Here is a 17136-nt window from a genome sequence, read left to right as displayed (position 1 = left end):
TGTTTTCACAAACTGTCAGCCATAAACATATTTTTAAAATTGCTTATGTGAAAGATTTGTATAAGTGGCTTAAATGTGAATTCAGAAAGACCAAGAATGTAAAATGGTATTTTGCTAACAAATGGAATTTGCTGCCCTTTGCAATTCGACAGCTGATTCCACTGCTGGATTTCATTTTTATGGCAGAATATGGAAGTTCTGACACTGTAAACATGTGAAACTTATAAATCTGGTATTCACATTTCTTTAAAAAATTATCAGTCGCAATATATTTTTTCCATAATTTGAAGGTCTTATCAGCAGGGACCTTCTTGTTATTTTTAAGCATGTATAATACCAGTTCAAGCTCTCTAACCTGTTTCTGACTGGATCTTTTACATTCCTCACCCAATAATGGCTAACATAGCTTTTGCAGTAAGCCGTAATCGTATTTGAAATGTGTAAGGTGTTTACTCATTCTACTTATCCTCATTCTTGATTGTAAGGTCCTTTTGAAGAACATTTTAATAATTAATTGCCCATGTATCTTAGGGAAAATCAGTTAACCCTTTTGACTATGTGGAAAAGGCCCCACTGAAGGTGAGAAGCAGATTGGCTTACATCTGCTTTAAAATGCTGTCCTGGTAGGAGTGGAATTTCAAATTGCAGGCTAACAGGTAAAAAAGTGATAACCTGGACAGGCGTGGTGGCTCACGCCTGTAATCCCAACACTTTGGGAAGCCGAGGCAGGTGGATCACCTGATGTTAGGAGTTCAAGACCAGCCTGACCAACATGGAGAAACCCTGTCTCTACTAAAAATACAAAATTAGCTGGGCATAGTGGTACATGCCTGTAATCCCAGCAATAAGCTTTCTACAGCTGATTTAACTTCGTATATGTTTTACAGTGGAAAAAGAAATCCATGATCCACGGCCGGGTGCGGTGGTTCATGCCCGTAATCCCAGCACTTTGGGAGACTGAGGCGGGTAGATCACCTGAGGTCAGGAGTTCAAGACCAGCCTGGCCAAAATGGTGAAACCCCGTCTATACCAAAAATACAAAAATTAGCTGGGTGTGGTGGTGGGTGCCTATAGTCCTAGCTACTCAGGGGGCTGAGGCAGGAGAATCACTTGAACCCAGGAAGTGGAGGTTGCAGTGAGCCGAGATTGAGATTGCGCCACTGCACTCCAGCCTGGGCAACAGAACAAGACACTATCTTGGAAGGAAAAAAAATAAAGAAAGGAAAGAAAGAAAGGAAGAAGAAATCCATTGCCAGCAGGCTTCAATGTATTCATGCTTTAAAAGATAAAAAATTGGCTGGGTGTGATGGCTCATGCCTGTAATCCCAGCACTTTGGGAGGCTGAGGCGGGCAGATGACGAGGTCAGGAGTTCAAGACCAGTCTGGCCAACATGGTGAAACCCCATCTCTACTAAAAATACAAAAGTTAGCTGGGCATAGTGTCACACCTCTGTAATCCCAGCTACTCGGGAGGCTGAGGCAGGAGAATCGCTTGAACTTGGGAGGCGGAGGTTGCAGTGAGCCGAGATCACACCACTGCACTCCAGCCTGGGTGACAGAGCGAGACTCAGTTACAAAAAAAGAAAAAAGAAAAGAAAAAAATTATACAAGGAGAAAAAGAAGTCACCAAATTGCAAAGTATCAAAGAAGAAATGCTAACTGAAAAGACACATTTACTCAATGACTTCTGGGCAGGGTAAACAAGGAATTATAAAGAAAGACCATGAAGGAGACGGCCTTTGATCTTTAGAGGCTATTAGAAGACACTGTCTGGGTTTTAATCTTTTTGTTTGTTTTTTCTCCCCCAAATGAAGTAAAAAACCCTAAGTGGTGGCCGGGCGCAGTGACTCACTCCTGTAATCCCAGCACTTCTCTATGAGCAACATGGAGAAACCCCGTCTCTACTAAAAATACAAAATTAGCTGGGCGTGGTGGTGCGTACCTATAATCCCAGCTACTGGAGAGGCTGAGGCAGGAGAATTGCTTGAACCCAGGATGCAGAGGTCGCGGTGAGCCAAGATCGCACCATTGCGCTCCAGCCCGGGCAACAAGTGCGAAACTTCGTCTCAAGAAAAAAAAACAAAAAACAAAAAACCCACAAAACTCTAAGCGGTTCTACCACACCAAGAAATTAAAGTAAAGCAACTGCTGACGAAAATGTTTTGGAACTCGATGCCGTATAGGTATGTGGTGGTTTCACAGCATGGTGAATGTACTAAATGCCACCGAGTTGTACATTGTAAAATGGCTAATTTCATGTTACGCGAATTTCACTTCAATTAAAGAAATAAAGCAAGTGTACTCTGGTTAAGGTGAATGAGAAACTTTCGCCGTTTTCTTATGGTGCTTTGATAAAGAGAATATTTAACACTTCAGAAACATGTTATCAAAAAAAAAATCCTTCGACAAATTCAGCGGTTAATTCAGAGGGAGCAAAAGTTAACCAAGGGGCAGTTATGCAATGTTTTTTCCTATTCTGTTTTTTCCAGCCCACCTAAAAGCTGTAAATGGTCATCGTCAGGTTTTAATAGCTTCTCTGACTTCTCCTTTCCTAATCTCTCTCCTACCCAGATTTACTCTTTCAAAATTTATTGAACTCCTACATGCCCCATGCTCTAGAATAGGTGCTAGCACTGCCAAGATGAGTAATATACCTCACCGTTCCTCAAGGAGTTCACAGTCTGTATTCAAATTTTTAAAACTTCCTATGACGCTTCCCTACTGACTCTAGTGACACAAACTCTAAAACTTTAATGATCCCACTTAACTTGGAGGGCAGCAGCCCTTCCGAGGCTCTCCCATTACATATTCAATTATCGGTGTTGTCTGTGCCCCCTTCTTTTATTTTTTCTGCAGGTCAAAGAGAAATTTTAAAGATTCTAAACAGAAACATCACTTTCTTGATTTTCAAGTGCTATACGAATAGAGCTCCTGCTTCACATGATCCTTTAAAATAAGCACTGGAAGTCTGTGAAGCTGGGACTGGTTCTAGGAATTACTCATGCATCTAAGGTCATTTCAAAGGCTTCCCTTCTCTTCACCCCACCCTCTGTTCTCACCTCGCCACCAGCACCTCCCATTACCCTCGTCTATAAGGCCATGTTTCTGGAGCTCACTGCCCATGACCACATTAGTCCCTTCTTCAAGAACAGTTTTGTTTTCCTTCTTCTTATCCTCTCACAGCTGAATTCCTTTCCATTCAACTTTCATTTTTGTTTTAACTCTGACCTCACAGCTACCCTTGGGAAAACACATTGGCTTTCACCTTGAATGGAAGAGTCCCCACCAGCCTCAGATTCAAAATGAGCCTGTGATGGGCTGGAACAGTGACAGCTCACGAGTGATGCAGGCAAAGCAAAACAAGGGAGCAAAAATCGCAGGCAAAGCCACGCTGGCTTCTGCAGACAGGAAAAACCTAATGTTTGCCAAGTGGAAAAATCATCAACATAGAAAGAAAAATCATTTTCAAGCTGCTGAGAGTCCCCCAAAATGGAGACGAATAAAAACAACTCAAAGCAATCTAACTGCTAATATGCAGCCTAATTTTGACACAGATGTTGTTCTGAACTTACTCAATGTGAAACAGAAGCTGTAACATTTAAACTAAATACCTCATTTATGGATGGAAGCAGCTACAGGTTGTCACTCAGCCAATGTGTCAGTGGCACAGCTGGTAATTTCACCATGCAGCTGGGAAAAGCAGTTTGTCAGTCACAAGAAACCAGATATTTGGGAGGATTTTCACATCAAACCACTTCTCGCAGTGGACTCTGACCATCATCAGACTTGCTAAATGCACGTACAGTGCAGGGCCAGTCCTTCTGTAACTTTAAGGAGGCTGCCAAATTTACAGTGCGTATATGGAGAGGAGACACACAGTGGGAAGGAGTGACACTGGCATTATTTTAACGCATTATAGAGGGACTGGGCACCAGAGGAGCAGGAACTGAGGAAACCTAAACAAATGGTTCCCAGTTATGATTTCATTAATCTTGGAAAACATGAAGCAGTAGACAAGTGTGGTCTAATTGTTTCTCATTTGACTTGGCTTGGAAAACCTTCCTCTCACTTAATTCCATTGATAGATAAGCATCTTGGGACAGCTGACCTTTTCTTTGTCTAGCCAAGTTTCTTTTGAACATGTTATGAAGTTTTTTGATCACCACCAAATATAATACCAGATGAAGGTCATTATACAAAGAGAATCAAATTAACAACAGTTAAGGAGAAAAAGTTCCCGTAAGGGTTCTGGCATGTCAACAAGAAGTTAATTGCCTCTTCTTAATATTTCAAACACATGTTAATTAGTAGGCCAATAAAAATTTTATATACTATACAAACAGTGATAATCTTGGTGCCACCTAGTTTGTGGCTCACCACAGAAAACACCTAATTTAAAAAAAACAATCACAGTATCCTACTTATGGATAATAACCCACCATCCGTGTCATCAACTTTTTTTTTTTTGAGATGGAGTCTTACACTATCCCCCAAGCTGAGGTACAGTGATCTCAGCTCACTATAACCTCTACCTCCCGGGTTCAAGTGGTTCTCCTGCCTCAGCCTCCTGAGTAGCTGGGATTACAGGTGCCCACCATCAAGCTCGGCTAATTTTTGTATTTTTAGTAGCGACAGGGTTTCACCCATGTTGGCCAGCCTGGTCTCGAACTCCTGACTTCAAGTGATCTGCCCGCTTTGGCCTCCCAAAGTGCTGGAATTACAGGCATGAGCCTCCGCACCCAGCCATCAACTTTCTACTGCTATGAACTTAGACATTTCACAGCTCAAACTGGGTATGGAACATGGAAAAAAATGACTAAATAAAATAATGGCCTTCTTTCATACAACGCGTGAGTGAGTGTAGATGTAATAAGTACATCTAAATTTGTCATGGTGAATTAAACCAGCTTCAGGCAAAGAGGCAGAGTATTAGGCTGAAATGGTCCATTTCCTTTCAATTTGTTAATACAGAGAATCTGAAATTTATTTTTTACTTGATTAAAAATTAAATTAGGTTTCATTTTTGTATGCAGAGCTCTTTCCTTGAGTATTTCATCTAGTAATGGCCAGGGTGGAATGAAGCCAGTAATCAAACACTGCAGACTTTGGAAACCCTCCTGGTTTTTCAGACTCTTAATAAAGCCTGAGAAGAGCACCAGTGTAGGGAGTGGGTGTCTTTGTTTTTGTGATGACTCATTTTATCCAGTATTCATTCATTTATTTTTAAGTCATTCCTCAAATATGTGGAAGCTTTTCTAGAAAGGACCATGGAAAATGCAAAAATACTTGGCCTTTACCCTCAAGAACTTTATAGATTTTTTTCCCCCAACATAAGCAGTCCTCTTACTTTAATAATCAGCAATCTCACAAATTAACTTTTCTCTTCTTCTCATTGAAACAAACTAATTCCTCTTTAGGAGTATATTTTCAAGAGGATATGAGATTAGCCTAGTCATTGAAGATTCACACAGAGACTTCTACTTTTAGGAAAAAATGAAAGACACAATAGTGAAAAAATCTTTAGGCTTCAAGATACAAAAGAGTATCCATCTTGTACATGGAATATTTAAAATTCATTTTAATGTGGGATCAGTGTGTACTTTAGCAGAGGAACACAGAAGAGATTATGAAGGGTTGAGATCAATAGTACGATTTAAACATGGTTTTAGAAGGGTTAACAAAGTGTCCCGTCACTCTTTTAGCAATCAACAACAGAACTATTAGAAAATCAGCAGAGATACAGAAGAACTCAACGGCATCATCAATCAACAGAATCTCATAGACAATTATATACACATTCTTTTCAAATGCCCATGGAATATTCACCAAGACAAACCACATCCAGGATCAAAAAACCTCAATATATTTTAAAATAGAGTATGTTCTCTGACCATAGGGAAATTGAACTAGAAATCAATAACAGAAAGATAATAGGAAAAATTTCCCAACACTTGCAAATTAAACAAAACACTGTAAATAATCCATGGGTCAAAGATTAAGACTTGAAGGACATAAAAAATACTTAGAAGTGAAAGAAAATACAACATATCAACATTTGTAGGATGAAACTACAGCAGTTGTGAGAGGAAAATGTATAGCATTAAATGCTTGTATTAGAAAAGAAGAAATATCTTAATCAATAACCTAAGTTGCTATCTTAAGAAACTAGTTGGGCACGGTGGCTCACACCTGTAATCCCAGCATTTTGGGAGGCTGAGGCTGGGGGATGGTTTGAGCCCAGGAGTTTGAGACCAGCCTGGGCAATGTGGAGAGACCCCATCTTTAAATTTTTTTTTAATAAAATAAAGAAAATCCTGAATACTAGAACAAGCTAAAAGTACTTTAATGTAGGCTGCAGAAAGGAAGAACTATTTCTGATTTAAATAGGGTCTCTATTTTCAACTGAATTAATCTGTATTTCGAGTCTACCTGTTGTTTCTTTACTCCATTTTCCCTGAAGCTAAAGTATAAGCTTCCTGAGGAGCTGTTTTATTCATCCCTTTTAGTACCTGCTGCATCAAACATATTTTTTAAAATACTAGATAACTTTTTAATTGAGCAAGTTAGCTAATATTGGCAGAATCTAATACATGTCTAAAGAAAATTGGAGTTACAGAACATCTTGGTTACTTAGGTCTCTCTGGCATGGGCAATTTTGTGGATGTTCTTAAAGTGAACATGAAGAGTTGAACTTCTTGATCTGCATGACTTTTCTGGAATTTTCCTAGGTCAAGTGAATAGCAAGCCATTTTCACAGATCACCTTAGGCCACTTATGGATAGAGCTGTGTTTACTCTTATACCTCGAGTGCACGGTATAAATCCAGTCACAGAGCAGGGTCCTAGTCAGGTTTCATCATTAGGTTTTAGGAATTCAGTCACATCTTCAGGCTCTACTTCTAATTCTAGCTCTGTTGCTACTTCCATCACCTCTGCAATTACTTCTTCCACTTGAGTCTTGAACCTCTCAAAGCCATGCAGGAGGGCTGGAATATACTTCTCCCAAACTCCTGTTTATGGACATCTTCCCATAAATCAAGAATGTTCTTAATGGCATCTAGAATGGTGAATCTTTTCCAGAAGGTTTTCAATTGACTTTGTCCAGATCCATCAGAGGAATAACTATCTATGGCAGCTATGGCCTTACAAATGTTTTCTTAAATAATAAAACTTGCAAGTTAAAATTATGCCTTGATTTCTGGGCTGCAGAATAGATGCTGTGTTAGCAGGCATAAAGATATTAATCTCCTTGTATATCTCCATCAGAGCTCTTGGGTAATTAGGCACATTGTCAATGAGCAGCATATTTTGTATTTTTTTAAAATAAAAACATCCAGCCCAATATATCAAGAGCAGTAATATTTTGGAAGGAAGTTTTGTCTCTTGAGTAGCAGGTCTCAACAGTGCGTTTAAAATATTCAGCAAACCATGCTGTAAACAGATGTGCTGTCACCTAGGCTTTGTTGTTGCACTTACAGAGCACAGGCAGAATAGATTTAGCATAATTCTTAAGGGCCTGAGAATTTTCAGAATGGTAAATGAGCACTGGCTTCAACTTAAAGTCAACAGCTACATGAGTCCCTAACAAGAGAGTCAGCTTGTCCCTTGAAGCTTTGAAGCCAGGTATTGACTTCTCCTCTCTAGCCATGAGAGTCCTGAATGACATTGTCGAATATAAGGCGGTTCTGTCTATATGGAAAATATGTTGATTAGTGTACTCACCTTAATCAGTTATCTTAACTAGATCTTCTGTATAAATTGCTGCAGCTTCTACATCAGTACCTGCTGCTTCACCTTGCACTTTCACGCTATGGAGATGGCTTCTCTCCTTAAGCCTCAACCAACCTTTGCTACCTTCAAACTTTTCTTCTGCAGCTTCCTCACCTCTCTCAGTCTTTACAGAATTAAAGAAAATTAGGACTTTCTCCTGAATTAGGTTTTGGCTTAAGGGAATATGGCTGGTTTGATATTCTATCCAGAGTGCTCAAACTTTCTCCATATCAGCAATGAGGCTATGTCATGTACTTATCATAAAACCAGTGTGTTCAGTGCCATAGCACTTTTTTTTTTTTTTTTTTGGAGATGGAGTCTCACTCTATCGTCCAGGCTGGAGTGCAGTGGCGCCATCTCCGCTCACTGCAAGTGCTGCCTCCTGGGTTCATGCCATTCTCCTGCCTCAGGCTCCCGAGTAGCTGGGACTACAGGTGCCCACCACAACGCCCAGCTAATTTTTTGTATTTTTAGTAGAGACAGGGTTTCACCATGTTAGCCAGGATGGTCTCGATCTCCCGACCTCGTGATCCCTCTGCCTCGGCCTCACAAAGTGCTGGGATTACAGGCATGCACCTGGTCTGGAGTAGCACTTTTAATTTCCTTCAAGAACTTTTCCTTTGCATTCACAACTTGGCTAAGTGCCTGTTGCAAATGCCTTCCTCACTAAGCTTAATCATTTCTAGCTTGTGATTTCAAATGTAAAACATGAGAAATACTACCTTTCACTTGAACACTGAGAGGCCATTGCAGGGTTATTAATTGGCCTAATTTCAATATTGTTGTGTCTCATAGACAGGGAAGCTCAAGGAATGCATGTGTGTGTGTGTGTGTGTGTGTGTGTGTGTGTGTGAGAGAGAGAGAGAGAGAGAGAGAGACAGAGAGAGAGAGAACAGCAGGCTGTTGGAGCAGTCAGAACACACACATTTATTAAGTTCACTGTCTTATGTAAGCACGATTCACAGTGTCCCCAAACAATTACAACAGTAACATCAAAGATTACTGGTCACAGGCCAGGCAGAGTGGCTCATGCCTGTAATCCCAGCACACTGGGAGGCCGACAGGGGCAGATTACTTGAGGTCAGGAGTTCAAGACCAGCCTGGAAAACATGGTGAAACCCCATCTCTCTTAAAAATACAAAAATTAGCAAGGCATGGTGGCACGCACTTGTAGTCCCAGCCACTCAGGAGGCTGAGGCAGGAGAAAGAGTGCTTTGTGATAAAAGTCACAAAAAATCCAAGGATGATATCTTACTCTATTTCAGGTGCTATAATGAGATACCATGAACTGGGTGGCTTATAAAGAACTGATATTTATTTCTTACAGTTCTGGAGCCTGGGAAGTCCAAGATCAAGGCACCAGCCAGTTCAGGGTCTTGTATACGACCTGGCACAGTGATAAATGGTAGCTGTTTAAGAAAACAGTATGTCCTGTTACTAATGAAAGATCTACAGGGAGTTACTTTCCCTCTCCTTAGTGATGGTCTTACTTACCAAATCTGGCTTCACCTGGTGAATGAGGGGAAAGGAGAGCCACATGGAGTGCAAGGTGGTGAAAACGGTGGAGGGCCAGGACTGCCGAACCTCCCGGCTTCTTGGAATTCGGTGAATGTAGTATTTGGTATACTAGAAGGAAACAGAAGGAATCCAAATCAACTGAGTCACTGATATCAAATTTAAACATGGTAACAGTTAACAGCTGTAGAAATAGGAATGCTTTCTTGTTTATTTTAAATTTTCATTCTAACCACTTTTAAATTAGAGTTGTAATGCCTATCTCATGCTTTATATAACACATCAGATGGGATCACATGTGACAAAAAAGTTCCTATGATTCAAAAACTGTTAAAATCAGTTTGAACAATAAGTTGGGGGAAGTTTGTATAAACTACATTTCAGGCAAAGAATTTAACCTGCTGATATACAAAGAGTTCTTACCAGTCAATATATAAGACAAGTAACCTAGTATCAAGACGGGTAAAGATGGACAGATAACTCGAAACAGAAGAAATACAAATAATGATAAACATGTAAAAAGATGGCCAACAAGCTGGGGACAACAGAAAACTAGTCATTTTCACCTACCTGATTGGCAATGACAGTGGATAACCAGTGTTGTTGAGAGTATAGGGAAATAGACATTTACATTCCCTGGTTAAATACCTGGGTACAACTTTTTGGGAGGGCAATCTGGAAATATCTATCAGAACTTGAAATGTGCCTCCCTTTGATCCAGCATTTCTGCTTCTGGAAATATATGCCACAGATTGCCCCACCGTATCATTGTTTGTATCTGTGGAAACTGAAACTAGACCAAATATTCTCCAGTAGGAAATGGAGAAGTGCATACAGTAAAATATATGGAGATATGTTAACAAATGACATACAACTATATGAACTCATATGGAAGATATCCCAAGACACATTAAGTGAATCATGCAAGTTGGAAGACAGCAGGTTTAATATAATCCAGCATCAATTAACAAAATACTCACGTGCATACATACACACATTAGTATTTGTTAGTTTGTTTTTCTTGAGACAAGGTCTCACTCTGTTGCTCAGGCTGGAGTGCTTGGTGCAATCACAGCTCACTGCAGCCTTGATCTCCCTGGGCTCAGGGTGATCCTCCCATCTCAGACTCCCAAGTAGCTATAACCACAGGCATATGCCACCACACCCAGATCTTCCCATCTCAGCCTCCAGTAGCTGTGACCACAGGTGTGGGCCACCATGTCCAGCTAATTTTTTTGTATAGACAGGTTCTCGCCATGTTGCCCAGTCTGGCCTTGAACTTCTGGGCTCAGGTAATCTACCCACCTCGGCCTCCCAAAGTGCTAGGATTACAGGGTTGACTCACCATACCCGGCCTATGCATTAGTATTTGCATTTAAAAAAAATCTGGAACTGGGCTGAGCACAGTGGCTCACACCTGTAATGCGAGCACTCTGGGAGACCCAGGCAGGTGGATCATCTGAGGTCAGGAGTTCGAGACCAGCCTGGCCAACATGGTGAAATCCATTTTCTACAAAAAATACAAAAATTAGTCGGGTGCCTGTAGTCTCAGCTATTTGGGAGGCTGAGGTAGGAGAATCGCTTGAACCTTGGAGGCGGAGTTTGCAATGAGCAGAGATCATGCCACTGCACCCCAGCCTGGGCAACAGAGCAATAGCCTGCCTCAAAAAAAAGAAGAAGGAAAAAAATCTGGAACAGGAACTACATGCCACAAATTACAGAGAGGATGATATTATAGGATATTTTCATTTTTCAGGTCAGAATATCTTTGAATATGTTTGAAATTTGCAACATGAAAGTGATATTTTCTTTTCTTTTTTTTTTTTTTTTTTGAGACGGAGTCTCGCTCTGTCACCCAGGCTGGAGCGCAGTGGCCGGATCTCAGCTCACTGCAAGCTCTGCCTCCCGGATTTACGCCATTCTCCTGCCTCAGCCTCCCGAGTAGCTGGGACTACAGGCGCCCGCCACCTCGCCCGGCCAGTTTTTCGTATTTTTTTTTAGTAGAGACGGGGTTTCACCGTGTTAGCCAGGATGGTCTCGACCTCCTGACCTCGTGATCCGCCCATCTCAGCCTCCCAAAGTGCTGGGATTACAGGCTTGAGCCACCGCGCCTGGCCGTGATATTTTCATAATTAAGAGAAACTAACATATTTTCCTTAAATCAAAGTTCCAGGTATATTGGTTACCTATTTCTGTGTAACAGATTACCTCCAAACTTAGCAGCTTAAAACAACAAGTATATTCTATTTCTCACAGTTTCTGTGGGTCAGGAACCCAAGAGTGGCTTAGTTGGGTTATTCTGGCTTGCAGTGACTCATGAACTTGAAATCAAGTGGGTGGCTGGGGTTGCAGTCATCTGAAGGCTTGACTGGGGCAGGAGAATCCACTTCCAAGGTGGCTCACTCATATGGCTGGCCATTTAGTGCTGATTGTTGGGTGGTGTCCTTAGTCCCTTGCCAAATGGATCTTTCCATAGGGCTCCTTAATTAAGTCTTCTCATTACACAACAGCTAGCCTCTTAAAAGTAAGTGCTCCAAGAGAAGGCAAGGCAGAAATTGTAATGTCTTTTATGACCTGACCTCAGAAGTCACATTTTGATATTTCTGATATTTCTGACATTTTGATATTAGTTATACAGGTCAACTCTATTTGATATGGAGGGGGCTATACTGGAATGTGAAAACCAGGAAGTGAGACTCATCAAGGGCTTTCTTGGAGCCTGGCTACCACACAGTTCAGTCAGAAAGTAAAGAACAGAATATTTAATACATTCTTCCTCTCCCTGTGACCTTGAGAAACAATATGTTCCTTGAGAAAAGAATAGAAAAGTCTTTTTCTAAACCAGTAAAAGCATATAACTACTTTCTTGCACTCAGAAAAAAGTGTGAAATTGTGTTTGGAGGCTTCTATTACGTTCCAAGAGAACACCAGTGCAGTTCTTATGGACTCAGCACAAAGTGAAAATGGAAATGTGTGACCACTCTGCTTCTTCATATGATGGCAAAGAATATTTTCTCATCTCTCCATGGTATACCAGTGTAGAATGGGAGATCTGGGCTCAATATGTATCCACTATTTTTATTTATTTATCAATCTTTTATCAAATCAATGTTTTGTTTTCCTTCCAAAAGCTAAGGTACTAAATATTGAACTAGAAACTAATACTGAGTAGTTCCCAAACTATAAACCACTCAGAAGCAATAGGAAATTAAGGTTTGTGCTCATCTAATTTGTGGAGATTATTAATTGAAAAACAAGTAATAGGCCAAGGCAGTATTGTAGAGTCAAAATCCCTTCTCAGATAACTTTTGGGTCAGAAGTGTTTGGATAGTTAATATGGTTTATATACCACACATTATAGAATAGCCTCTTTTGAAGTTTGGGAAAGAAAGAAAACATTAGTATTTCTGCAACAATACCTGAATATTCACACTAAATAGGATAAACAAAGACTATAAACTTCATGCTGATTCAAATCAGGTTTTGCCGTTAAATAAGCTTGTGAAAAACTGGATTTTTTTTCCCCCAGTTATCAGAGCTCTTTAGGATTTCAGACTAAGAGACTGTGGACCTATACTACAAACTACATTTGAATCCAGTAAGATGCCACGTCATTGTTATTATTGTGATAAAAATAATTCAGTAGAATTCCATCATAGAAGTTTTTTTTTGGCTGTTACTTCCACCAAATTGTGTGGCCTAATATCAATATCTATAATATTTTATTTAAAAAAGCATGGGTGCTTATCATGTTCCTTTAATTTGTTTAAGGCTATGAGCATACCACTTTACAAAGCAGCAGCAATGAACAGCATTTCTGGATTATATCCAGACAGTGTCACCGGGACCGGAAGGGTGATCAGTTTGATTCTGGCTCCCCTGATTACATCTTGGCTCCAAGGATGTAAACATCCAGGCCTGGTAGAGCCTCTGCAAGAGCGTCTGGGGCTGGAGATAGCTTTCCTAGACCTGGACACGAAAGAAAGTCTACATCTCATCCCTGGCAGCAGCCTGAAGCAACTAAGAAAATGGGTCTCAGTTCATTTTCAGAAGAATAGAAACTAGTACAAGCATGTTCTGGGATGGGAACTGAAGGACCTCCAAGATATAAAATAGAAAATCAGGCCTGAGGGTAAGGCAACAAGACCGATAACTAAAGTTTGATGACCTCTCTTTTGACTTGTAGACGTACCATACAAGGAACCAACCTCTTAGTCTCCAGACAGAAGTTTAGCTGGGAGGGGAGTCTTGGTTCCATTTGTGTGCTGGAGCTAGCTCAGCCAATGACCACATGCCTACAGTGACCAATCATCTAGATTGCAAAGGATTACACCTGTTATCTCAGCATAATTAGTGATAGTGCCCCATCTGCTCTCAGAAGTATCCATTTAAATGATAAAGCACATGGTTATCCACAGGGTAGGGCAATGAGGAGCCTCTTCCAAGTCAGAGAACACGATCCTTGTTCAGTACAGCCTGAAGAGTCAATATGATGGGAGAATCTGCATCAAAGTCAAGGATGAAAGTTGAAGTGGTAGTAGCTGGAAAGAAAGACAAGTTGGAAGTCTTAACCGTGACATTAACATGACTGGCACGGGACAGGAGAGTCCATCTGGTGCCACTCTCTGGCTTATAGCGTTAAACTAGAGAAGCCTCCACTTCCAAATCCCATCCAATCTTTCTCACATTATTTCTTGACAGCAAATCCAGGTAACTGAAAATCCTACTAAAAAGAGATTGCTCTCTAAATCCAAGTCTTCACCTACACATCCCCCAACCATTGTGGCATATCAGTTCTCCTCAGAAATATCTTTCCTGACTAGTCTTTCTAAAATATCCCCATCCTCCTCTCCCCATACCCCCATGTACACATATTCTTCCCTCCCCCATCATCAAGCTTTCTGTGTGCTTTAAAATAGCATCTACTATACTGGCATATTATATACTTATTTATTTATGTATTGCTGTCTCCTCGATTAGAACATAACTTACAAAAGGAGGCCAGGAACGTATTTTTTAGATGGAGTTTAGCTCTTGTCACCTACGCTGGAGTGCAGTGGCATGATCTCAGCTCACTGCAACCTCCACCTTCTGGGTTCAAGAGACTCTCCTGCCTCAGCCTCCCAAGTAGCTGGGACTACAGGTGTGCACCACCACATCTGGCTAATTTTTGTATTTTTAGTAGAGACGGGGTTTCACCATGTTGGTCAGGCTGGTCTTCAACTCTGGACTTCAGGTGATCTGCCAGCCTCGGCCTCCCAAAGTGCTGGGATTACAGGTGTGAGCCACTGCGCCTGGCCCTAGGCCAGGAACTTTAATCTCTGCAATCTCAGTGCTTGTAAGAGTAGTTGGTTATAGTTTGCAGTAAAAAAAAGAAAAGTATTCATTGAATAAATAATTCAATATATCATTACACAGTAATATAAATCAATTCCATCTTCCTATCACCTGGCTGAAATGTATTTAGAATACAGAAAGAACAAGAGGCGGGTAATTTGAGAGTGCATACTTAAAGCCTTATTTGCAAGGGCCACTCCTTAAATGGGTTGAACTGAATGGAATTCATGAAGCTAGAGGAGAAAGGCTGGGGTAGTGCAGGGAATTGGGGATTTATAAACAGCCAAAGCTAGGAGGCACCAAGCCCCAAGGGTTGGGGAAACAGGAAGGAGGGAGACAAAGGAACCAAAGACAAATGTCTCCCTTCCCTAACATGTTCTAGGTGAAAAGCCTCTGTGGGTCCTCTTTCCAGAAAATAGGACCATGAGAGAGGAGTGTGCTGAGGCTTTGAGGTACGCACACAAAGGGGAAAGGAGCCTGCCAATCAGAGCAGCAGGACAACCCCTTCTGCATCTAATACTGCTTCAAAAACTCTCTGCCCCACTGTTTTCCTATGATACCTGCTATGCTGCCATGCAGTCAAGTAGATGGGAATCTGGGCCATCCTGACAAGGACAGTGCCCTCAGATTACCTATGCTTGACACAGAAATTGGGTGCTGGTTACTTGATGTCCTGTGTCACTTAAAGGAGACACTGAGAGCCAGGCTGTGGCAAAACCTTAAGAGAGTTTTTATTATTTTACATAGTTTTAGAAAATAATCAACTATATAAGGAAGTCAATGAAAAATAATCAATACAAGGCTTATATTCTAGTCTTAAAAGTCCCTTTGAAGACGAGAATGAGACAGAGGTTCAGACAGCTACAATTCAGGCCTGCTATGACCTTTGGCCAGGAATTACCTAGGGGTTCTGGCATCTGGAGAAATCCAAATGAAGGCATCGTTATAGACGTTGTTTTTGTTAGTCTGTACCTTTGCCCTAAGGGAACTGTTCCTGACCCAGCTTCATGTCCTGTAATGGGATGCAAGACATAAAAGGTGGCTGCTCCATCATTTTACCACCCCTACCTCCTACTCCCAGAACTACCATTTGGTTCAGGAGTGGCCACATGACCCTAGCAGGGCCAGTCTTCTCCTGGATTCCTATAGACCAAGGGAAAGTAGTTCTTCCTTTGATGGACACTGTAGGCTACTAATCTGGATCTCAATCCATTCTACTGGGGCTGAGATATATATATATATTTGTATTCCTCTATCCACTAGGCCTTTCTACAGTGACTTAAAACTGAACTATCATATTTGCTACCACAACAGGCTACTCCTTCTGTATTCCCAAGGTAGAAATCAACAAATCAAAAGTGAAATCTATCGTAGATTTCCTTCTAGATATGAAGATCTATGAGGTTGGCAGGGACAGAAAGGAGAGAGGAGGCTGGCCCCATGTTTCCTTCTTCCAAAACTTCTACACACATTCCATAGCTACCCACTTGTTCCACATGTCCCCGGTACTCCCACGATTCAAGTCATTACCATCTCTCACCTTGACTACTGCAACAGCCTCTTAACTAGTCTCTTTGCTTCTCCTCTTGCTCCCCTACAATCTATTCTTTATAGAATTGCCAGACCCATCTGTTTATAATGTAAAGAAGATCCTTTCATTCTCTTGCTTAAAAACCCACAAAGGCTTTCCACTGCACCAAGTTCAAATGCCTTACAGTTGCTCCCAAGGTCCCATGTAATCCGGTGCTGGCTCACTTCTCTAATTCCTCCTTGTTCATTCATTTGAGCCACACTGGTCTTCTGTCTGTTTTTTTTTAATGTATCAGACTCACTCCTTCCTGAGGGCCTTGTCTGCTCATTCTAACCAGTTTGATTTGCCCCAGACTGTCTCACAACTAGCTCCTTCCTGCACATCAGGTCTCATCTAAACATTACCCACTCAGATAGGAGACAGTTCTTCCCCAAACATGTGGTCTCTCTCCACCACACTGTCTTGTTTTACCATCTGCATAGCAATCACCACTACCTCCAATTAACTTGTTCATTTATGTGTATATGTGATTGCATGTAGTCTGTCCCTCTTCCTGGGATGCAAGCTCCATGAGAGAAAAGGATTTTATCTTGCTCACTGCTATAATCCCACTGCCTGATGTTTTGCACATCATGGGTACTCAGTAAATAACTTGCTGAACAGACAAATGACTATCATTATAACTTCTAGAAGTCTAGTCCATGGGCTATGCTGGATGGTGATGGGGAACATGATGGCTCTTAACCTCATGACATCTCAGGGTTTTAAGAGACATACTATTCCAACTTTCTCACTTCACAGATGAGGAATCTGGACTTTCCCAAGGTGACAGCACCAGGACCTGAACCCATCTTCCACGTGTACTGAAGTATGTTGCTGACTCACCTCCTTCTCTAGACCTTGCTTGGATCTCTGTGCCTCACTGCTGAGGAGCTGCCTTCCCTAACATATAAGGAGCTGAACCACAAAGTTTACTTCCTGCCT

General features: G+C 41.3%; 1 protein-coding gene across 2 annotated transcripts in view; it reads right to left on the bottom strand.

The window, feature by feature from the left end:
* The window catches only part of ALG14 (ALG14, UDP-N-acetylglucosaminyltransferase subunit), a 105383-nt gene that overhangs the window by 36092 nt on the left and 52155 nt on the right, over positions 1-17136 (bottom strand). For both annotated transcript variants that reach the window (XM_011991488.1, XM_011991487.1), the window contains one exon: positions 9264-9395. In XM_011991488.1, coding sequence (XP_011846878.1) covers positions 9264-9395 — 132 coding nt within the window. The remainder of the gene's footprint in view (positions 1-9263; positions 9396-17136) is intronic.

Source organism: Mandrillus leucophaeus, unplaced genomic scaffold (genome assembly GCF_000951045.1).
Source record: "Mandrillus leucophaeus isolate KB7577 unplaced genomic scaffold, Mleu.le_1.0 Scaffold397, whole genome shotgun sequence".
In the NCBI taxonomy this organism is placed as follows: domain Eukaryota; kingdom Metazoa; phylum Chordata; class Mammalia; order Primates; family Cercopithecidae; genus Mandrillus; species Mandrillus leucophaeus.
The sequence above is the reverse complement of the archived record's forward strand: the minus strand, read 5'-3'. Positions and strand labels throughout refer to the sequence as shown.